Source organism: Zeus faber, assembly GCF_960531495.2.
Source record: "Zeus faber genome assembly, chromosome: 21".
Taxonomy (NCBI): Eukaryota; Metazoa; Chordata; class Actinopteri; order Zeiformes; family Zeidae; genus Zeus; species Zeus faber.
The window spans coordinates 5,785,166-5,809,614 of NC_137208.1; the positions used below are offsets into that span (position 1 = coordinate 5,785,166).

The 24,449-nt window shown below is 49.3% G+C and overlaps 2 protein-coding genes across 2 annotated transcripts in view; both read right to left on the reverse strand.

Annotated features, from left to right (window-relative positions):
* mpped1 (metallophosphoesterase domain containing 1) overlaps window positions 1-24,449 on the reverse strand; it is a gene marked incomplete at its 3' end in the record, with an annotated part of 147,663 nt that overhangs the window by 51,303 nt on the left and 71,911 nt on the right. Inside the window, exons 2-3 of the mRNA XM_080022473.1 lie at window positions 3,016-3,194; window positions 1,032-1,213 (exon numbers count right to left, since the gene is read on the reverse strand). Coding sequence (XP_079878599.1) covers window positions 1,032-1,213; window positions 3,016-3,188 — 355 coding nt within the window. The 5' untranslated portion in view covers window positions 3,189-3,194. The remainder of the gene's footprint in view (window positions 1-1,031; window positions 1,214-3,015; window positions 3,195-24,449) is intronic.
* The window catches only part of scube1 (signal peptide, CUB domain, EGF-like 1), a gene marked incomplete at both ends in the record, with an annotated part of 51,429 nt that continues 41,414 nt past the window's right edge, over window positions 14,435-24,449 (reverse strand). Inside the window, 11 exons of the mRNA XM_080022343.1 lie at window positions 14,435-14,587; window positions 15,517-15,596; window positions 16,343-16,495; window positions 17,295-17,492; window positions 17,677-17,865; window positions 18,311-18,478; window positions 18,909-19,070; window positions 19,271-19,502; window positions 20,168-20,319; window positions 21,644-21,760; window positions 23,926-24,024. Coding sequence (XP_079878469.1) covers window positions 14,435-14,587; window positions 15,517-15,596; window positions 16,343-16,495; window positions 17,295-17,492; window positions 17,677-17,865; window positions 18,311-18,478; window positions 18,909-19,070; window positions 19,271-19,502; window positions 20,168-20,319; window positions 21,644-21,760; window positions 23,926-24,024 — 1,703 coding nt within the window. The remainder of the gene's footprint in view (window positions 14,588-15,516; window positions 15,597-16,342; window positions 16,496-17,294; window positions 17,493-17,676; window positions 17,866-18,310; window positions 18,479-18,908; window positions 19,071-19,270; window positions 19,503-20,167; window positions 20,320-21,643; window positions 21,761-23,925; window positions 24,025-24,449) is intronic.

The window sequence follows — 24,449 nt, forward strand, 5'->3', positions numbered from 1 at the left end:
CCACACAAGAAAGGATGCATCCGCTGCATTGTCATCTGCAATTAATGATCTCCTGAGGAAGGCTGTAGACCTCACGTTGAGAAGGACCAAAGAAACCTTTGTGCATTATGTACTATGTACAGTCAGTACTACGTTCTATTATGAGACTCCGAGGTGGGGTTTTTAAAGAAACACTGCAGACTTTTGATGGGATGAAAGTTTAAAATCCTCCGACATACGTATCGTTGACCATTGTACCAGTTGGGGGTCGCCCATGCGCGTTTTCCACTACAATGGCAGAATCGCTGGTTCGATCTCCCGGATCCCTGAGGAAATCCGGGAGCGGAGTGGCCGACCCCCGATGGCCAGAGGGGGAAAGTTTTTTTATATCAATGGAGTTTATTTGTCACTGGTGGTGCTCTATGCTACTGCAAGCTTTTACAGTTCTCGACAGGAGTGTAACGCTACAAGAAACTCAGGGCTCTGAGGAGTTTTTTCCGGCAGTGAGCAAATCTTTTAAATGGCTCCGGAGGCGGGAGTCCCTCCGCCGAAAGAGCCGGAGACACAAAGGCTGAGACTCCGGAGCGAGAAGAGCCAAGAGCCGCGCGTCACGCGTGCGCCGCGTCGAATCTTCAACTCGTGAACGGATCGTGATGACTGACGATTCACTCAACGGAGGGAAAAGAGGCCTGAAGGCATTTGGCATAATTCAAATTGAATGTGGCTGATTAACACTTCTCACTCTCCTCAAATCAATGATTTGTACTTAAATGATTCTTTGGAGAAATTCCCTTCACCACGCGACCCAAAGCGACTCCTCTGACTCGCTGCACCACCTGGACAAAACCAACCAAGAGTCGGAAAATTGGGTCGCCCGCAAAGAGCCGGATCTCGAGAGAAAAGAGCCGATCTTCCGATCACCCGTGCGAGGAGCTCCGGCGTTCTGGAACGCGGTGGCAGCTCCCCGCCGCAAGTCAGAGCCCGGAGACTCAAAAAGAATGACCCTCCGAAGGGGGACGCGGGCGTGGCGCAGACACGGGCGGAGCACTGACCTAGCCAGTCGTTGAACTTCTTGACCTCGGAGGGCAGCCCCAGCTCGGTGAAGTCGCCGGCGTGGATGAACACGTCGCCGTACGGCATCTGGATGGCGTCCGTGCGGGAGTGCGTGTCGGAGATGCAGACGAAGCGGGTGTAGCCCGGGGGCTTGGGCGTATCGTGGGGCATGGGGTCCACCCTGGATCCAGAACCGAAAGGGAGACAGAGGGGGTGAGGGAGGGGGGGGGGGGGGTAACGGAGAAATAGGGTGGAAAGGTCATGGTGGTGATGTGGTTTTGATTAAGGATTACACCTTGTCGTCAGCACTGAGTCGTGATCTGAATTCAGCAGGATCAGGATCATCTTTTCAGAGGGAGGACCGGGAACCAGCCTCTAAGGTAAGAATAAATGGAATAGGAATAGGAATAAATCTCTCCCCACGTGACGCCGAAACACGTCAAATGAGGGAGTCGGATTTAGAAAACCACCATTTGGGCGGTGACGCTGCATCAGCTTTACACATTAGAACACATTTAGTCATTTAGCAGACGCTTTTATCCAAAGCGACTTACAACTATTCAAACACCGAAGGACGCAGCCATCAGGAGCAATTAGGGGTTAAGTGTCTTGCTCAAGGACACTACAGGAGGAGCCTGGGATCGAACCGTCAACCTTTAGATTACTAGACGACCAGCTCTACCTCCTGAGCCGCCATTAAACGAGCAGGTGGTTCAAGAGGACGACCCAGATGGAAGTTATAATGACATGATATATATTTTATGATGATCCATGCCCGGACCTCGAGAGACAGGGGACATGCTGCAAATACCATCCGTCATCAGCAGCCTGAAAAATTTTTTTTTAAAAAGGCGATCCGAGCCAAAATGCGTCATTTGCAGCCCCTCCCCATCATGCATCGCCTTCGCCCCCCCCCCCCCCCGCGACTGACCAACCTGATCGCTGGGGATCTGTTTCGCTCCCCGTCTTTTAGTTTTTAAGACTTCTCCGAAAACTCCCCGGAACTACGCGAGTGTCCCGGCAACCGAGGTGGGTTTTTTTTTTGGGTGGGGTGGTGGTGGGGGCGATTCCACTGTACGACTGCGCGGGAGGACTTCTCGGGGGCCCGCGTAACATATTTCTTCGCCGAGTGCAAAGAGCGCGGCTGCGTCGTCGGAATTAGCATCGTGCGCGCAGCCGTCCCCACAGAGCGGAGGCAGCGGGGAGGAGAAGCCGGCGAGACGGGGAGACACAAAGGAAGCGAGAGCGAGCGCGAGGCCCCCCCCCCCCCCCAACAACAAGAGCCCGATGAGCGCCCGAGAGAAAGAGACGGGAGGGGGAAAAAAAATGGAGGAGGAAGAGGAAGAGGAGGAAGGAGATACGGCGCGGGGACACGGGGAAAGAGCAGCGTCCCGCAGGAGCGCTGGCGGAGCTCGTTCGGCTCCGGGGGCTCTCCGGGGGAGGGGGGGGGGGATAACTGTGGCCCACTTTAGTGCGTTCTCCTTCAGGTGGGGTAACACACACACACACACACACACACACACACACCCTCAACAGAGAGCAGTGAAGAGGAGGGGAGCTGTACACACGTGTAGGACGAGAGAGCTCCGAGTCGATAAGTAATAATTGCGCCGGACGAGGAAGACTAATGTGGCACAGTTATAGAGGTCAGAGGTCAGCGCTCACACCCCCCCCCCCCGCCGCTCGCGCTCCAAGGGAGCTCGGGCAGAAGGCCGCGCATCAGGCCCTTGAAATTCCCCCGTGATGTGTTTGGAGACACCTAAAGCGCATTAGCCATGAAACTCAAATGCAGGGCGTCCTGAATACGCACACGGGCGTCAAGGAAACTGTTGTCGCCTCTGGTGGGTGTGAAGCCGCTTCGTCACATACCCAAACTTTCTGAGCAACCTTCGAAACAAAACCAAACTCCGGGACCGGGGGGGGGGGGGCGGGGGTTGCGTCCAAATCTGGACACAATCCAGATACAACCCTGCGCCTACTCACATGTGGACGTGCGGCGGCTGGAAGCGTCCCTGGTTGATGTTGTAGAAGGTGAAGGCCTGGGTGGGGTTGGTGCTGTACTCGTCCACCTCCACGGCCGCTCTGCTGCCCCGCTGCGCCTGGGACTGGGACTGCTGCCTCCGCGCGGCCATTATTTCCGAGAGGGTGAAGGCCATGATTCGCTGGCCGCTGGAGGAAAGGGGGATGGGGTCAAGCCTGGGACGCAGCCAAGGCGGATTAAATCGGCCTGGAAAAGGACCTGAAAAAAAAAAAAAAAAGCGCCCTGGACGGCCTGGTCTGAGCGGGCTGGGCCTGGCGGGGATTCGGTTCCCCTGGTCTCAGGCTGGCTTCAAGGCGGAGCTCGGGCGCGGAGCTACCGGGGTTGTCCCACCCCAAGGGGAGGCTGGGAGAGCGCTGCCCGGCCCCGAGCGCCTGTGCTGGGCCGATGAGAGAACATCACCCCCCTCCTTCCCTTCTCCCCCACCACCCGATCCACCGCTCCTCTGCACCTGAGGAGAGCAACACAAAGAAGAGCAGCGATGAAACGCTACCCAACCCCTCTTCTGTGTGTGTGTGTGTGTGTGTGTGTGTGTGTGTGTGTGTGTGTGTGTGTGTGTGTGCGTGCGCGTGCGCGTGCGTGCGTGCGTGTCGCCCATTGAGACCCGCATTCAGCTCTGAGGCTCATTGTGCTTGAGCGCTACCGACTGCGGGGGCCGGTACTGTTGGATGAGAGCGACAGGGAAGCGGCGGGGGTGATAACTCGGGGGAGGGAGGAAGGGTGGGAGGGAGGGTGGATGGATGGATGTATGGATGGATGGATGGAGGGAGGGAGGGAGGGAGGAAGGGAGGGAGGGATGGATGTATGGATGGATGGAGGGAGGGAGGGATGGAGGGGTTCTGGCAAAGCCCGCCTGGACCGCTGAGGTGTGATGTCAGCGTGCCATCTCAATATCTCATTTACAGCAACCTCAGACACTTTCGGCACGCTGACATCACACGTGCACTGGTAGTTTGTCTGGGACAAATCCCCTGCACTTACTGGTGTGTGCAGGACATGCACGTTTTCTGTGTTGTGCATATTGTGAATGTGTGTCCGCTATATACTGTATATATTTATAGACACAGTGAATATATATATATATATATATATATATATACACATATACATATATATATTACTGCGTTTCTTTTCCCGGAGTGAGGTTCCTCACACTTGACTGTGACAGAAGGATGCATTAGGAGAGCAGAGAAGGAGAGAAGGAGGGGAGAGGAGGAGAGAGGAGGAGAGAGAACAGGAGAGGGGGGAGAGGAGAAAGAGGAGAGGGGGGGAGAAAGAAGGAGAGAGGAGAGGAGAGGAGGGGAGAAGAGAAGGCGGGAGGGGAGAGAAGGGAGAGGCGAGAGGAGGAGAGAGGGGGGAGAGGAGGAGAGAAAGGAGAGGAGAAGAGGAGAGGAGGAAAGCAGAGGGGGATATGAGCTGGGGAGAAAGGAAGGGATGAGAGGAGGGGGGAGGAGAGGTGGAGAAAAGAGAGGTGGAGAAAAGGAGGAGGAGAGGAAATGCGTGGATGACCTCCACGACCAGTTCAGTAGATTGAGTTTCGGAGAGGAGGGAGGGACGGAGGATGGAGGGATGGAGGGATGGAGGCGATGGAAGCCGGGTCTGACCGGAGAGGGAGGAGAGGAGGGAGGGATGGAGGCGATGGAGGGATGGAGGGATGGAGCGATGGAGGGAGGGAGGGATGGAGGCAATGAAGGGATGGAGGTGATGGAGAGATGGAGGGAGGGATGGAGGCGATGAAGGGATGGAGGGATGGAGGATGGAGGGACGGAGGGATGGAGGGATGGAGAGAATCACCGGGACCGGGCAGATGAGTGGGAGGGAGGACGCGTGGCTTCGCTGGACGAACTGGAGCCGTTGAGTCTGAGTGATGCGGGTGGATATTTGATGGCGTCCGTCGATCTACTGCAGCAGTGTGACGTGGGTGCGTGGGTGGTGTCACAGTAAGTATGCACAGTATCTCTGGGCGATATTGACCCCGGAAAACAAAACAAACAAAAAAAAACAAAAAAACGCAGCACTTTGCGACAAGTATCTCAACGTCAATAATTGATGTATATTTTTGCGGGGTCTGACTTTTGATGTTTTAATATGGTATTTATACACAAAAAATAAGTGACGTGGATATTTGATGGTACTGTCTTTCTGTGGGTGTGCGGCGGGTGGTGTTCGGCAGGTCTGACTACTTACATCCCATACTTACACACAAAAACCTCGACATCAATAATCTGTCCATTTTGCTGGGGGGTGGGGGGGGGTTTGATTACTGTTATGTTAATGATTATTATTATGTTTTAAGATTATTATTGTTATGTTTTATGATTATTATTATTATGTTTCATGATTATTATTATTATTATGTTTTATACACAAGAAATGAGTGAGGTGGACATAACGACGACGCAGGTGGAGCCTAGACCGGTCTCTGGAGTTGAGAAAACTGCACCGCTTTACCGGAAGTCAGCTTTACAGACATGATCTATCTACAGCATATATATATATATATATATATATATATATATATATATATATATATATATATATATATATATATATCAACTTACTACGAAGTGGAAGAAACATGCATTTTATTATGACGAGCTGAACCAAAATGAATATTGTTTCAATTTTTTAAATGTAATTGTCATTTAAAGCGCAAATCCATAAGACGGTGTGTGTTCTAGCAGAAGCAGCAGAACTCAATGCGGAGTGTGTGTGTGTGCGTGCGTGCGTGCGTGGGGTGGGGGGCTGGCGGTGGTGGTGGTGGTGGTGGTGGTGGTGGTGGTGGAGCATAATCCTCTCAGATTCACCCGCTGCTGCCTTTTCACTTCTCGTGGCGGACCCCGCCACCAACAATGGGAACCTCATACGGAGGGAGCGCACACGCACACGTGGCTGTTTCTTAGGAAGTGCAGGCGAAAAGCAAGCATCAAAACACGGGACCTATTTTCAAACAAGCAAATGATCTTATGGAATAACACTTTTAGGCAACGTGATTTAAATAATAATAATAATAATAATAATAATAATAATAATAAGTATAAGTATAAGTATAGCATTAACAGTAGAGTCGCATTGAAGCCGATTGAAACAACTTCCAAAACATAGAAGAACTTTTCGGGTGATTTCCCTGGTTTGTGTGTTTTTACTTCTTCTTCTTCTTCTTTTTTCCCTCCTAAATTGAGGCTTTTGAAAAGTTTCGGAGAGAAACCCTCAGACGCAGCGACCCCTGGGTTGTGGTGCCGTTACCATGGAGATGATCCTACAAAAGACCCACCGTGAAAGCCGCGCCGCGCGTCCCGGGGCCGGACGCTCGGCGCGCCGCGTCGGACGGGCCGCGTTTCGTTCGAGCGTCTCCGGGAAGCAGCGTCGACGGAGGCGCCGCGGGTTCCACGGGATGAACGCGTCGCTCCCTGCACGCACGCACGCACGCACGCACGCACGCACGCTATGTTGCAGGTTTCGCAGGTTACGGGTTACGCACGCGCACACCTCTACCCCCCTTTCATAATAATAATAATTATAATAATAATAATAATAATAGTAAAGCAAGAATAATAATAATAATAATAATAATAATAATAATAATAGTAAAGCAAGAATAATAATAATAATAATAATAGTAAAGCAAGAATAATAATAATAATAATAATAATAATAATAATAATAGTAAAGCAAGAATAATAATAATAATAATAATAGTAAAGCAAGAATAATAATAATAATAATAATAATAATAATAGTAAAGCGATAATAATAATAATAATAATAATAATAATAGTAAAGCGATAATAATAATAATAATAATGTGATAATAATGGTAGTAATACAATAATAACAACAACAACAATGACAACAACAATTATTATTATTAGTATTATTATAATAGTAATACAATATTAATGATAGTAATAATAATATAATAAAAACAGCAACAACAATAATAGCAATAGTAATACAATACTAATAACAATTATAATAATAACAATAACAATAACAACAACAACAACAACAATAATGATAATGACAATAATAACCATAGAAACCTACTTGGGCTCCGGTGTCCGTGTGACTGGTGGCGGTGGGGGTCCAGGATCCACGGGGTTCCGCTGGGTGGGTGGGTGCCGGTGGTGTGGTGTTGGCGGGTGGGTGCCGGTGGTGTGGTGTTGGCGGGTGGGTGCCGGTGGTGTGGTGTTGGCGGGTGGGTGCCGGTGGTGTGGTGTTGGCGGGTGGGTGCCGGTGGTGTGGTGTTGGCGGGTGGGTGCCGGTGGTGTGGTGTTGGCGGGTGGGTGCCGGTGGTGCCGGTGAAACGGCGAGATTTCTCGCGCGCGGCGCTGGTCAGTTTGAACGCGCACCGCGTGGTGTTCCTGTAGATCTGCTCTTCTCCTCCTCCTCCTCCTCCTCCTCCTCCTCCTCCTCCTCCTCCTCCTCCCCAACCCCTCTACTTTTTTCCTCTCCCCCTCCCTTTCCCAGTCCCTCTCTCCCTCCTCCTCTTTCTCCCTCGGCCCCCCTCTTTTTTGATCTCTCTTAGTCCCTCATCCTCTCTCTCTCTCTCTCTCTCTCTCACCCCCCCTTTTTACCTCGCCCCCGTGTTGTCCCTCTCTCCTCCTCGTCCCCTCCCTCCCTCCCTCCCTCTCTCTTTTTTACTTCTCCCTCTCTCGGTCCCTCTCTTTCTCCTCCTCCCCCGCTTTTTATCTCACCCCTTTCTTCCTGTACTGTACTTCCCAGAGCGGACGGACACACGCACACACACACACACACACACACACACACACACACACGCACGCACGCACGCACGCACGCACACACACGTTTAGAACAGATCACCTTTGAAGGAAGTGTCGTCGCTCAGGGCACGGGGTCCTAAACTGCGGTCCGCGCCCACCAAGGGCTCGAAAAGAATCGCAGCGGGTCACAAGCAAAATTATTTGGTGTTTCATGATATGATTTATTTCTTGAATATTTAGGCAATTTTTTTTTGTTTTACTTTTTTTTTTTCATCTCTTGTTGCATATGAATGTATATTTTTATAATAATAATGACGTATATTTAATATAAATAATAGCAAATGTATATATTTCAATATGTTTGAATACCCTTTCCACAAAAATAAATACACTGAAGATAATGGGGGTTTCTGTAGATTGTGAGATGATCATTATTTATCAGTGATGTGGAGCTTGAACGTTAAAGCGCATGATGACGCAGACTGTGTCCGTCCTCTGGAGCTTCCCTCTGTGCTGCTTTGGGTGAGGCTGCCCCCTACTGGTCAGACAGCAGCAGTGTACCGCCAAGACAAGACCAACTGAGGAGAAATAATGATTGAAAAACGGAATTTTTATTTAATGCATTTGGTTTGTTCACTTTGTCATTATTGTTATTATTATTATTATTATTGTTATTATTATTGTAGTTATTATTATTATTATTATTATTATTATTATTATTGTTGTTATTATTATATTACCCTCTATTAAGGTAAATCATTTGAATTTTGTGTAGTCCTATACAAGGTTATTATTAATAACATTGAATTAAGAGGCTTAATTTAGAAGCTGCATTTGCCCAGTCTGACGTGTATTATTAGATGATGTATTTGAAAGATGTACAGTGGGGAGAACAAGTATTTGATACGCTGCCGATTTTGCAGGTTTTCCCACTTACAAAGCATGTAGAGGTCTGTCATTTTTATCATAGGGACACTTCAACTGTGAGAGGCTGAATCTAGAAAATCTCATTGTATGATTAAGTAATTAATTTGCATTTTATTGCATGAAAAACAGAACCTAATATTTGGTACAGAAACCTTTGTTTGCAATTACAGAGATCAGATATTTTCTGTAGTTCTTAACCAGGTTTGCACACACTGCAGCAGGGATTTTGGCCCACTCCTCCATACAGATCTTCTCCAGATCCTTCAGGTTTTCGGGGCTGTCGCTGGCAACACAGGCTTTCAGCTCCCTCCAAATATTTTCTATTGGGTTCAGGTCTGGAGACTGGCTAGGCCACTACAGGACCTTGAGATGCTTCTTACGGAGCCACGCCTTCGTTGCCCTGGCTGTGTGTTTCGGGTCGTTGTCAGGCTGGAAGACCCGGCCACGCCCCGTCTTCAATGCTCCTATTGAGGGCAGGAGGTTGTGGGCCAAGATCTCGCCATACATGGCCCCATCCATCCTCCCCTCAATACGGTGCAGTCGTCCTGTCCCCTTTGCAGAAAAGCATCGCCAAAGAACGATGTTTCCACCTCCATGCTTCACGGTTGGGACGGTGTTCTTGGGGTTGTACTCAGCTTCTTCTTCCTCCAAACATGCCGAGTTTAAACCAAAAAGCTCTATTTTTTTCTCATCAGACCACATGACCTTCTCCCATTCCTCCTCTGGATCATCCAGATGGTCATTGGCAAACTTCAGACGGGCCTGGACATGCGTTGGCATGAGCAGAGGGACCCTGCGTGCGCTGCAGGGTTTTAATCCATGACGGCGTAGTGTGTTACTTATGGTTTTCTTTGATACTGTGGTCCCAGCTCTCTACAGGTCATTGTCCAGGTCCTGCCCTGTAGTTCTGGGCTGATCCCTCACCTTTCTTATGATCATTGAGGCTCCACGAGATGAGCTCTTGCATGGAGCCCCAGACCGAGGGAGAAGTTGGAGTCTGATCGATTGAGTGTGGACAGGTGTCTTTTACACAGGTAACAAGTTCAAAGAGGTACAGTTAATACAGGTAATGAGTGGAGAATGGGAGGGCTGCTTAAAGAAAAACAAACAGGTCTGTGAGAACTGGAATTATTACTGGTTGGTAGGTGATCAAATACTTATTTCATGCGATAAAATGCAAATGAATTATTTAAAAATCATACAATGTGATTTTCTGGATTTTTGTTTTAGATTCCGTCTCTCACAGTTGAAGTGTACCTATGATAAAAATGACTGACCGCTACATGCTTTGTAAGGAGCAAAAACCTGCAAAATCGGCAGCGTATCAAATACTTGCTCTCCCCACCGGATATATACGTACATATACATAGATGTCTACAATCAGACCGTTCTTGTATGAGACTTTCTTCTTTTACACGACAGGGCAGAGCTGGCCTCGCATTCCCAGCTTATCTCGTGAGCTGAGAAATGAACGAATGAATAAAAAGGGCGTAACGGGGGAAACAAGGGCGTCTGGGCGGGCGACGAGCGGCGCGGCTCTCCGATGCTGGCCACAGACTGCGCCGCGCGGGGATAAGCGCCGCCCCGGCGGGGGGGGGGACACTCACACACACACACACACACACACACACACACACACACACACACACACACACACACACACACACACACACACACACACTCTACTTCTAAAAAGTCTTTCCCGTGCCTTTGGTGGGAGGCTCCTTTTTGTGACGCGGTCGGTTGAGGGTGTGACGGAATCAATGCGGACGCACACAAACGGAGCTCGATTCGTCTGTTCTCTGCTAGTGTTTTATTGGATTTGTTCAGTACTGGAGTTTCACGGACCAAACAATGTCCCAACACTGTTACATTCTCTCTCTCTCTCTCTCTCTCTCTCTCTCTCTCTCTCTCTCTCTCTCTCTCTCTCTTTCTCTCTCTCTCTTTGGGTACAACCGACTAGCACAAACATTAAAATTATTCCTCTATAAAATGGACTAAAGTACATACATACACAATCTCTTGATCACAGGCGTCTGGCACGTACACTTTCTCACTGCCACGCACACGCACACACACACACACACAAGCGCGTGCCATTCCTCTGTCCGTCAGTCTTATACGCGCTGCACATGCAAACCCACTCACAATAGAATACATTCTCAGGAAGGAAAAAACAAAAAATGAACAAAAAAGGAAAAAACAAAACAAAACCAAAAAAAAAACAAACGGAAATGTTAATTTTTTGAGCTTTTTCGGGCCACCATCCATTCTCCAGCCTCCGACGGACCTCGACGCCTGACCGTCCCCGTGGAAACGGCCGCAGACCTTTGACCTTTCCCGCAAGCGGAACTTAAAAGCGAAAAAACCTGGGAAAAAAAAAATGTTTTTAACCTCAGCCTTATTTTCTCCATCGTGTCGGGACGCCCAACAATAAAAAAACAAAACTAAAAAAAACAACAACAAAAAAAAAAACAACCCAAATTAAAAATAGGGCTCAGGTTAAAGGGAAACTCCGGTTTCTGTCGGGAGATCCTCTTTTGTTTCATAGTAGTTACAGTTTATAGTCGTTATTATGAATGTCGCTGCGCTTAAAACTAACATCTCGTTTCGACATTCAGCGTCCGTACGACTCTGCTTTAGAGCGACGCTGCAAAGGTGCATTTCCCTAATTTGACTTGAGCGAGACCCAGCGGCCGAGTCCAGAGCTTGACGGGAATCGTTTCGCATACATTTCTCCTCCATTTGTCGTCCGGGATCGTAGATTTTGGGGCCTTTTGTCTTTTTTCGTCTTTTTTTTTCTTTTTTTTCTGAGATCTCTCGCGGTGTGAGCGAGACATCAGATCAGATGCTCTCTCTCTTCACGAAACACGCCGACGGGCTTTGTCCTCCTCCGGCACGCCGGCGCGAGCGTCCCCGCCGCCTCTGTGCCCAGCACAAAGAGTCGGCGCCGGAGCTCTCCCTTCAATTCCCGCTTTAACGCCTCTAATTCGTACCGACGGGCGATGGCGGCGTTTGCGTTGCGGCGTAATTGGCTTCGGGAGCAGGGCCTTTCGACGGCGAGCGGGCGCCGGGAAGCGGAACAATGCCACCTATTATGTAATTAGGCTCAGCGGGGGTGGGGGGGTGGTCTGCGGTGACACAAACAGACATTCACCTCCAAACACTCCAAACCCCATCTACACTCCGCTTTCCACGCCGGGCATAAGAGGGTGAAGCCATTTCCTTTCTTTTTATTTTTTATTTAATTTTTTTATTTTTTATTTTTAGTATCGACGTGAACGTGGAAGAGAAACTCGGGTTCCGGCTGAACGGACGCAGGCCGGGGGGTCTCGTTTCGACGTTTAAATAATTGTTATTTGATATGTTAACCTTGGATGTCACCGTGTCCACTGTTAATAAGACTCCTTATGGACGTGAATTTTGTTCTTTTTTTTTTTTTTTTTTTCTCCACACTTTGCCAACACTACAGTATATACAGGAGAGGGGATTTTAAACTCCCCTTCATGGAACGTGGCTGACGTCCGGCTGAGCATGGCAGCCACGCAAAACTCAGGCGCAGTTCGTCCGACGGCCACGGTCGGCTGCGGCGCGGCGTCGCGACGGGGAACGCGGCCCGCGCTCGATCTCGCTTATTCCCGCGCTGAAAAGGCACGCCTCCGCCGGGAAACTCAATGATGCGCTTCTGATGCCGCCAGAAATGTACAGTGAGGGCTGCCGTGATGAAAATTCCGCCTTAAAATATGAACTCGCAATGACAAAATGACCTGTTTTTCTTTTCCCAGTCACGTCGCCCGCTTTTCCCGGACCTACAGTCCCTGCGGTGGAGCGCCGTGCGACAGGGACGTCAGTGAATTTGGGATTTGGCTGTGGTGTTACAGCGTGGGAGCAACAGGATACGGTTATGTGTGAGGGTCTCCCTCTCTCTTTTATCATCTCTCTCTCTCTTTCTCTCTCTCTCTCCTCAATGCCCAATGTAGGTACACTTCTTAACAACAAACAAAATAATAATAATAATAATAATAATAATAATAATAATAATAATAATAATAAAGGAAACAAAAACTGTAACAGAAATCCTTTTTTTCCTACAGTTTACAATATAAAATTCAAGTGCAATTAAAGTTCCAAATATTAGTTACATCACTTACGTTCTCTCTCCCTTTCTTCCTCTCTAAGTAACACCCCGTTACTTGCAGGTAGTTTATTTCATCTCCTCGTACATCATCTTTTTTATTCTTAAAAAAAAAAACAAACAAAAGAAAAAAAAAAAAAATCTTTTTCCATTCACCCCACGCACCCGCACGGTGACACCCGCACTTCGACATCTCCTTAAAAATGATCATTTTCCACGTTAAAAAATAGCTTTTTAAGTGCACCAGTTGTTTACTCATGAGCTGTTCTGCACGTGGGGACGGGGGGGGGGGGGGGGGGGGGTCGATGGTCTTTTGGGGTGGAAATAATTAAAATACATCCATGTACTGTATATGTGGGCGAATACAGTTAAGCACGCCATGCATGCGTGCACACACACACACACACACACACACACACACACACGATACATGTAAACACACACACACACACACACACACACACAGCTCTACTTGTCGCCTAACATGTCTGTATGTACATCTACGGCAAACATCCTTGATGCGGGCTTCTGCAAGTTTAAACATAAATATTACACCAAGAAAAAAAACAAGCGGCACAACGCAAGGAAAACAAAAAGTGGAAAAAAAAAACAACCAAAAACTGGATAATGTTGGAGGACGAAAAAAAAGGGCGTTTCAGAGACGAAAAGTGATACATTGGGGGAGGGATGAAGCGGCTGGAAACGCATGCCAGGCAGGGCGGAGTCACTGTTAAAAAGCGCCTCCTCTTCGTGAATAACTGCTTGTGCGGAGCGACGGGAACTACACCCGACGGCGGAAAAGTCCAGGTTCCGAAAGTCAAAGTCCTGCCGTGTTTTTCGGACCTCTGGGGCCGGAAAAACAGGGGGTCGTGTTGTCAAACAAAAACCCGCTGTTGCCATGACGCCGGATCCGGCACCTCGGGGAGCTCCGGCCCAGGCCGGACATCGGATTTTCCCACATTTCGACTTCAGCGGAACGCAGCACACGTCGCAAGTGCACGCCGTCGGCTCAAAACCCCGGGGCGGAGTCCCGCTTCCCGAAACCTGGAATTTCCCCACGTCGACGAAAAAAAAAAAAAAAGGTTGTCTCCGTTCACACACATCCAATTCTTCGCGGCCGGTTGGGGGTCTAGCCCAGGGCGCCGCCGATATGTCGTCGAATCCTTTCTGGGTTTCCGCGGTGATGACCAAAAAATGGTGAAATCCTCCCCGATACAACCTTTGAAAAGGGGAAGGGGCGACACCGATGGACGGGATCAAAACGAAACGGTTGTGTGGAATGGGTGTGTTCGGTTGGATGGGGCAGGGGCGGCGGCGGTGGGGGGGGGGGGGGGGGGGGGGGATCTTTTGACCAAAAAAAAACAAACAAAAAAAAAAACCTAAAACCTTAACTCAGATGATGGATGCGTATATGTACAGGGCCAGGCTCGGGGGAGAGGGGGACAGCAGAAGCGGTCGTACATTTCGCGAGCGGCGGGACATGGAATGATCACGGGACGGTTTGGGGCCGGGGGGGGGGGGGGGTTTCGGGGGTGGTCGGGGGGTGTAATTAACGGGACCACCAGGACCCCCGGGGGCCTATTTGTACGGCCGTAGGAACCTGGTGACTTTGGAGCGCAGCAGCTTGATGAAGGAGCGAGGGAACATCTCTTTGGAGTCCTGGGCGGTGTACCTGAAGTAGTTCTGAGGGTGAGCCAGCACGTCGAACAGCGCCTTGATCAGCTTCTTGTCCTGCACGCACACACACGCACATATATTGGGGCTTCATCTGACCAGAACTAACATTTCCAGAGCCGCTTTTCCCGCCGAGGTATAGGAACTACAGGAGAGACCTTTTAGGACTCATCTGAAACCAGAACCTTCCGCATATAAAGTCACCCTGGGGCAAAAGGTGCCGTGTCCACCAGGGGGCAGTGTCGCGTTTAGCGAACCGCAACGCACGCGAAACAGAAGAAATCTGATTTTTTTTGTGTTTTTTGTTTTTTTTCTAACTTTCAATTTTTTTTTCCAAGTTTATTTGAAAAATGTAGAACTCAAAAATACGGATGTGCAATTAAAATCGTTTTTTCGAAATGCCGTCTGCCGTCTTCGATCTCATTCCCGTTTCGAACCCGCCTCCCGACAGCAAGCTGGACAACTCAGACGATCGTCGCGTTTGATGGTTGATTTGGGCGGAGCCCCAGAACCGAGACGTCTCCGTGTACCGTCGCCGAAGGACAAACCGGGTTTGAGCCACTGCGGCTATTGAGGCGTCCGGGGAATCTCTCGGCATCTCCCCCGAAACCCCATATCGTGTTCCGGGCTTTGGATTTTCTCTCATAAAACAGGAGGTGGCTTGTGCAAAACCAGATGTTTACAGGTGTTTGCAGTACAAACGGCGGTCAGGGGGTGTTTGATTTGATCCCGTGACCATGAAAAGCACCACCTCCAGCAACTATCCGAGAGGAACCGATTTCCCAGCCAAGTCCCTCCTGTGGAAAAAGACTGAGGACAAAGGCCCTGGTGTCGGAAGCGGTTCCTGTGATGGAAAAGCTCTTTATTAGGAATATTCTGTCAGCCATCCGGACGACTGCTTTTCCTATTTTCTGTTTCGCGTTTTAACCGCAAGGCCGGAAAATGGGGGGGTGTTTCAAAGGGGGCGGGCGTCGGCCCTACAGTACCTTCAGGATCTCCTGGTGGTTCTCCGAGGCGTACAGCCGGCCGTCCCGCACGATGTCCTCAATCAGCTGCTGGTAGTCCTCTGGAAAACAGACACACCTTCTCACACAACACCGCCACCGGCAGCAAAACACACAGGGCTGCACGCTTATTTCATGGATCCTTGCTAAATAGAATTTGGATAAAGATTAGGTTAAAGATTATTTTATTGTCATTTCTGAATGAAGTGAGTCCGCGTTTGACCCCGAGGAGCGGCGGGCGGCCGCAGCGCCGCGCACCGGGTACCGACCGCGGCCCGGGGGCACCGGCAGGAGCATAGATCCCCAACACACACGTGTTTTGATGGTGGGAGGAAGGCGGGGCGCCGGAGGAACGCCACGGCAACACGGGGAGAACATGCAAACTCCAGACGGGGAGGACCCGGAACGGCAGGGATTGGAACCCAGGACCCTCTCGCTGTGAGGGCAACAGGGCCCAACTATTCACCTTACGTAAAAAAATTATAATAAAATCAACCTAACCTATTTATTGTGAGAATGTGAAATTGGACATATCCACAGTCATCCTTAAAAGTATTCTATTGCAGTTTCTATGCAGAGCAGAATAGAATAAATGTTATTGTCCACCCGGTGGAAAGTCGCCTTGGGGCTTCATCCTATGGCTCCTATACGCAACAGAATAATCCATGTCAAAACAACACACACCATACGTATAATAACATGTTACACCTGATACTTCAACAAGGTTACGGCGTCTGGAAGGCGTGTGAAGATTGCTAAAACGCTATGAATGCACGCAGGACTTCCCCCCTCCAGCGGGGCCCCTCACCGTCGTAGGTGACGTAGGGCACCTGGAAGCCCTTCCCGCTGTTGACCTCGTTGGACTTGAACTGGATCCAGAGCTTCCGGGAGCGGGAGGTGAAGGCGATGGGGCGCTCGTACGTCTGGCACGTCTCGTAGGTGGTGATGGAGGTGGGCAGGGCTGAAAGATTTCGTAAAAGGAAGTATTTGGGGGCTTTGTTTTTTTTTTGGCGGGGGGGGGGGGCGACAGTGAACCATGACATCCTCTCTGCTTCACCATCATTTTTTCGGGCTTTTTTAAACCATGTGATATCATCTTAATACCAAACTCTGAATGTTATGGTCACACTGACTGCCATCAACAGCCGCGTACGAATGCTGGGTAAGGGAAACCTTATATTTAGATGGAGAGTGCTGGGGTTCTGGGATATTGTGGGGGCCAGGGCTCTTTCGGACGATGTTTCTTTCTTTATATCTGTAATTGTTTTTCATAATTACTTCTTTTTTTTCCTGCTTTTACATCTGCGATGTAACTTTTTACTGTGTTTTTCCACAGCACCATTGCAAAAGAGAACTCAGTGCCTTTCCCTGTTTAAATAAAGGTTCATATCCATCCATCTACCTATCTATCTATCTAGCTATCCATCCTTCTAAACATTGATCTATCTATCTATCATCCATCTATCTATCTAGCTTTCAATCCATCCATCATCTATCTTTCCATCCATCATCCACCTTTCTAGCATCTCTCTATTTTTCCATCTATCATCCGTCTATCTGTCTTTCTATCTAGCTTTACACCTGTCTTTCCATCCATCCATCTATCTATCTTTCCAACAATGTATATATATTTCCATCAACCTCTCCATGTGTGTCTTTCCACCTGCCTAACCATCCATCTATGTCTTCCATCTATCCATCTTTCTATCCATCCATCCGTCCGTCTGTCCGTCCTTGGTTAAACTCCAGTCTGTGTTTACCGCTCTTCCTCATGACCAGCACGTCCCCGCACTCGTCCTCGATGGGGAGGAAGATCTCTGGCACCACGATGAGGATGCGCCTCTTGTGAGGGGGGTTGATGGTCCAGATGCAGTCCACGTTGGAGGGGTAGTCTCCGGGGTAGTTGGGGGACTCGATGTACCCTGTGTAGTCCCCCAGTTCCCCCCCACACAGCTGGTCTGAGGACACACGCACACACACACACACACACACATACACACACACACACACACACACACACACACACACACACACACACACACACACACACACATGCGGTTTGGTCGGAATTAACCAAACAGATCGGTCTAGCTAAACCATTACTAATAAACAAATAGTTTGTTCTTCCATATCCAGTCACACCGATCGCCCCCTGGGGGTAAGCCTTACTTTTGCAATTGGACACGTTGGTGGCTCCGTCGAAGTCGGTGGTGGTGTTTCCGGGGCAGGTGATGCAGTAGTTCTGCCCGAACTCGGACTGGTACGTTCCGACCGGGCAGCGGATGCAGCGGTGGGTGCTGGAGTTGTAGTGGTGACCGGGAGCGCAGTGCACTGAAACAGGAGGTGGGAGGGAGTCAGGGAGGGATTCACGGGGTAGTCAGGGGCGTAGCTGGGCTGCAGACAGCTCAGCAGCTCATTACTCACTGCATCTGAAAATTGGACCAGTTTGGACCAATGAGCTAGCGGTTTCCGGCTGGAACTTTGGATTGAGTTTTGCCCATGGACAAGGACGCACCCACATTAATATTAGGAAAGGAGGAGCTAAACGATAAGCTAGTGCAAGTCTTGAAACCTACGGCCCATTCCTATGCTCACCTCCGCTCTGGAACTTTGAACATTCTATATATATTTGCTCTGTTATTTTAATTTTTTAGGGCTATTACAAATTGCCATGGGTAAGCTGTATCTTATCTTCTTTATTCTCTATGTACTACATGGTAATCAATGCAGTTCACTGCATCGATATTGTAGTATATGTATTTAAATATATAGTTACCTTTGGCCTCGCAGTCCCTGAAGGACACGGAGCCCTCGTACTTGGTCATGAGGCCTCCTCCGCAGGGGAAGCAGAGGACGCGGCCGGGCTCCGGCTGGTACGTCCCCAGCAGACAGGCCTGGCAGGGACGGAAGCCGTCCGCAGAGAACTGGCCTGCAGGACACTGGCCTGGAGAGAGTTGTAAAAGTGAGAAATTTAACACAATATTGAAGTATATATCTAATGATGTAGGTTTAAATACTCAAAATCCCACCGTGGAGAATCTTCATTTTGCTTGGGCTACAGCGCTGACCATAACTTATTGTACAGCGACACATTTTCTGAAGAATAACAATCAAGCGAATTAATAACGAGCTCAAAGTCCAAATTGTTGGCTTCAATTTGAGAGTATTTACATGAATATGGCTTTTCTAACTTTGCAATAACAACACTTTTCAGGTAAACATGCTTGTCTTTGGTGCCCCCTCGTGGAGACATCTGGAAGTGCAGGGAAAGTAGAAGAGCGATTTTGAGAGTTCTTCCGTGGTACTTAAAACTATTGTGATAATTCTTATTGATTATATCATCTTTTTTCCCGACATTACGCAGCTGGTCGCACCTCCGCACTGGGACACGTTTTTGGCCCCGGGGACCCCGTGTCCCTCGGTGCTGGGGCAGGGCTCGCAGGACAGCTGTCCCGCCGTGTCCTGGTAGGAACCAGGAGGACACTGGACACACTGCTCCTGCTCCCCGCTGTAGAACGTCCCGACTCCACAACTCACTGAGAGGGGGGGAGGGAGCAGAGGGGGGAGAGTGAAAGGTGGGAGAGAGACGGGGGAGAGAGAGTGACGGGGGAGGGGGAGCGAGAGAGACAATTTTCCATTTATTGACTCTCCCGCACGCCGCCAAACACATCCGCGCCAACACAAACAGACTAGAAACAGGATGCGGCGCCGCTTCCCCCTCCGCGGCGGCACTCACCGCACTTCCCGTCCCGGAGGACCTGCCCCGTGCTGCAGGGCTCCGCCCCCTCGGCCGCGCGGGACGGCTTGTGGGCGACCTCGTACTCGGTGCCGGAGAACTGGACGTAGAAGTGCTGCTTGTTGATGGACTTCCTGAGCGTCCGCATGGCGCTGTGTAGACGCTGCTTCAGACGCTCCCGCACGCAGTCCACGTTGCACGAGTCTGCGGCGTCAAGACACACAGGCGGCAACTGAGCGGGGGGCGGGGCCGGGCGGGGGTCCCTACGAGAGGCTCCCACGACTTTAACTTCAACCGCCACTCCCTTCTCGAGACGCTAGAACCGTCGGGGATCGCTCAGTAATGGCCGCTGGGACCCGAGTTCTGTCGACCGGCTGACGTGCCGCGGGAGCTCGTCTGGGGGGGAGCCGCGAAAATATCTCAATTTCCCCGGACAAATTAAATAAATGAGGGAAATAAGCCCTTGTGTTGTAAGGTCAAAATGGCGATAATAATCACAGCTCTACGTCTTTCTGAAGTATTTATCCGCCCATATAAACCGTCTCACGCTGCTACACAGGTCATGGAGGTGAAAAAATAAATTTAAATCAAATTAGAAAAAAACAACACAGCATATTGTTGTGTTACGCCATTTCAAAACACAGAATATAAAACCGATGGGTTCAATTCAATAAACATCATTTAAATGAACAAACACCGAAACACTGAAGCCACGCAAAACATTACACACACATCCAGAGAGATGTTTGTCTAAAAGGAGACACAAAAACCATGAAATTGTCCCAAAAAATACTGCTCTCATGGCAATAATGTCATTTGCGTGCGCGCGCGTGCAAGCACACGCACACACACACACACACACACACACACACACACACACACACACACACCTGAAGCCTCCTCCTCCTTCATCTCCATCTCGAACTCGGCCGTGATGTGGGAAACCTCTTTGGTTGGAGACTTGCGACCGCGCCTCCTCTTCTTTGACGAGTCGCACTTAAGGTTGACGAAGGTCACATGACAGTCGTCCGTGCAGGGAAACTGACCGCCTTCCGAGAGGGAGGAGGGGTGAGAGGGAGGGATGAGAGGGAGGGAGAGGAGGGATGGAGAGCAGGGAGAGAGAGGAGGGAGGGATGAGAGGGAGGGAGAAGAAGGAGGGATGAGAGGGAGGGATGAGAGGGGGGAAAGGAGGGATGAGAGGGAGGGATGAGAGGGAGGGATGAGAGGAGCGAGAGGAGCGAGGGATGAGCGGGAGGGAGAGAAGGGAGGGAGGGGAGGGATGGAGAGGAGGGATGAGAGGGGGGAGAGGAGAGAGGGATGAGAAGGAGGGATGAGAGGAGCGAGGGATGAGAGGGAGGGAGAGAAGGGAGGGAGGGGAGGAAGGGAGGGAGGGATGAAGAAGAACAAAGTGAGAGGACTTGGCGCTGGTGTGAAAGCGTCGGGCGTCGCTCTTCATCATCTTAAAACTCACTTCAATGAGAAATTTAAATCAGTTTCAAACTAATTGTTTGAAATCCATTTAAAATTCTCGTCCTTTATTTGAGGGAAAGTTATACCGTGTTTTTGAGTCACCTGGGAACGTTTTCATGGGTTTAGTTTAAACACAGCTTCACACCAAGGCAGTGCCCAGTAAGAAAGAGCCTTTCGAGCAGACTGTGACAGGAGAAAATCCCAAACTTGGGAAAAAAAAACAAACAACAAACAACAAACAGCAAACAATAAACAACAAACAACAAACAACAAACAACAAGAAAAAACAAACAATAAACAACAAACAACAAACAAGCAAACAACAAACAACAAACAACAAACAACCAACAGCAAACAACAAACAACAAACAACAAACAACAAACAAGGTGCTGTTCCGTGCTCCAGGTTTTCCATGACGCTGCTGCTTTTACTGCCTTGTCCTCCCAACACCACATGCACACGCAAGAAGTGAAAGGCGGAAAAATGCATCAATAAGAAGAGAACTCATTTTATTATTATTATAAATGTACAAATGTGAATTTTTTTTTTTATTAGTCAATAAACTTTAAAAAAAAATCCAAAGCGCCTGTAGATAATCACCGTGACTCGAACTCGTTCTGATTCCGATTCTGGATCTGAGGACGAGGGTGGAGCCGGGCGCAGCAAAGAGTCACCAAAGAAATGCTGCTGCCTTCCAGCGGAATCGGGGACTCTGAGTGTGACGCACCCGACACCGGCGAACCAACGGTGGACCCCGACAGAAAGCAGCGTCCCCGTTGACCCGTCACCCTCCGCCGGGTTTTCTTTCCTGGGGCTTTTCGGGGGCCCCGCTACCGCGCCGCGGCTCCGCCCGTCGACCCCGGGGGCCGGTAAGTGAGCGCGCGGCGTGTAATCTGGCATACCTTGCAGGGTGGGCTTGGCGGAGTCCCGGTGCTTCTCCTTGATGCGGGGCTTGAGGTGACACTTGGCGTCTTTGATCTTGAACCGGGCCTTCTGCTTGATGGGCGGGGCCAGAGTCTCTGCGTTCACCGGGGGGAGGTGGAGGAGGAGGAGGAGGAGGAGGAGGAGGAGGAGGAGGAGGGGGCACAGCCGGAAAAAAGGAAAGGAAAATAAAAAACGTGGGGGGGGGGGGGGGGATGTTAACGTGGAAATGACCCGAGCGCAGTGTTTTTATTGGCTTTTACAATTTTGAGCGCGTGGCTTTTTCGAATCTTTTCGAATTTTTTGAATTTTCTTTGCGAATCCCTGGAAAATCGGAGCACGTCAAACTGGCGTCAGCAGGTTCAGGGAAAAGCCGTTGCGAAGCCGGAAAAATTTGGAGCGGCAATCACAACAAAAAAAACAAGAGAAAAAACACTTTGAAAAGCCGGAGCTGATTTACGTCGACGACTTCAGGAACGCATTCTGATTTTTCTGGACGAGACACGAGTACGGAAATTTTACGATAAAAAGTGACTTTGTTGATTTTAGAGTGTGTGTGTTTATTATGGGAGGCAGCCGATTCAGTTCAATTCGTTGTTTGAACAATATATATATTTAAAAAAAAAAAACACCTAGAAAGTTTCTGAGCGTGGAAATAAAAGGAAAAATTGTCGAAAAACGTTGAGACTTTGAGGAAGCTCACAGCAGGGTTCATTCTCTTTCCTCCCCTCACTTCCTTCCATTTCCCCAGAAAGCCATTAAAATGCACAAGGGCAACCAATGCAACCAGTTAAGCAACCCCCGCATGTATACAAGCCACACACACACACACACACACACACACACACACACACACACACACACACACACACACACACACACAGAGACACACAGAGACACACACACACACACACACACACACACACACACACACACACACACACAGAGACACACACACACACACACACACACACACACACACACACACACACACACACACAGACACACGCGCGCAGACACACAGAGACACACACACACAGACACACACACACACACAGACACACACACACACACACGCGCGCAGACACACAGAGACACACACACACAGACACACAGACACACACACACACACACGTAGACACACAGAGACATACACACACACACACACACACACAGACACACAGAGACATACACACACACACACACACACACACACACACACACAGAGACACACACACACACACACACACACACACACACACACACACACAGACACACAGACACACGCGCGCAGACACACAGAGACACACACACACAGACACACACACACACACACACACACACAGACACACACACACACACACGCGCGCAGACACACAGAGACACACACACACAGACACACAGACACACACACACACGTAGACACACAGAGACATACACACACACACACACACACACAGACACACAGAGACATACACACACACACACACACACACACACACAAACACACACACACACACACACACACACACAGACACACACACACACACACACACACACACACAGACACACACACACACACACACACATTCCTCTGGCTCAGCTCTAAAGCCCTAAATAGTGCGTCCAGCAGCTACAAGGTGCTAAGGGACATATGGAGGTGGTGGAGGGGAGGAGACGGAGGAGGTGGAGGAAAGGAAGTGGCTACTACGGGGTTAAAACACCACATGCCTGTAAATACTGTTCTTTAATGATAATAACTACACTAATGTTACGTATTACACAGTTAGTTTATTACAACTACTTTATCACTGCTTTTATTTTACATGTTGAGCTCTTTATTACTTATTATGTCATTTTGGACGTAAATAATAAGTGTCTTTATTTTATCCTCTGACTCTACGTAATGTTGTCCACTGAGTTGCTGCAAAAAATAATAAAGTACTCTCTTATATCGGTGTTATGTTTAAAGTTCCGTGACTAAGATCTAAAAAACAACCTACTCCAGGTCTTATTTAGTTCTTAAACTCTGGTGAAGTTTCGTCTGGTTTTAGTAGTTTAGTGTATTTATTTGCAGGAGTTCGGACAAAAAAAAGTGCAAACAAAACCCCGGAGCAGTATTTTACTTTCTGAACCCGGATTTTCCACCTATGACACACTTTTACTCAAATAAAAAATACCGTAGTGTTAAAGTTAAAGGCTTCAGAAACTTTTTTTTTTTTCCCCTTTCATTTTGTGGCGGCGACGCCGTCCGACGTGGTACCTGCGCAGGTGGGGAGGACTGCGGTGGTGTTTCTCTTCTGCGGAGTTTTACTGGTTTGGACTGGAACGCCACAGCTCAGTGTGTAGCTGTTCTCCGAGTCTGAGGAACGCACACGCACACGCACACACAAACACACACACACACACACACACACACACACACACACACACACACACACGTTAATATCAGAAGTAAAAGGAGGGAACAGATGGGATAATGAGAGAGAAGGGAGGACTGGATCTGTTCCCCTAACTCAACATGTCAGTCTTGTGTGTGTGTGTGTGTGTGTGTGTGTGCGCGCCCGGGTGTGTGTGTGCGTGTACGTGTGCCTGTCTTCACACTCACACATGTGCATCTACACACTCGAGAATGCATTTCAGGGCAGGAACGACGAATGGATACTTCATAAAAGCGAGGAGATTAATTGGCGGGTCAGGCGGCACGCGGCCACAGGAATTTGAAAGGCCCCCCCAACCCTCCCCCTCCGCCGCACGCTACCACACACACACACACACACACACACA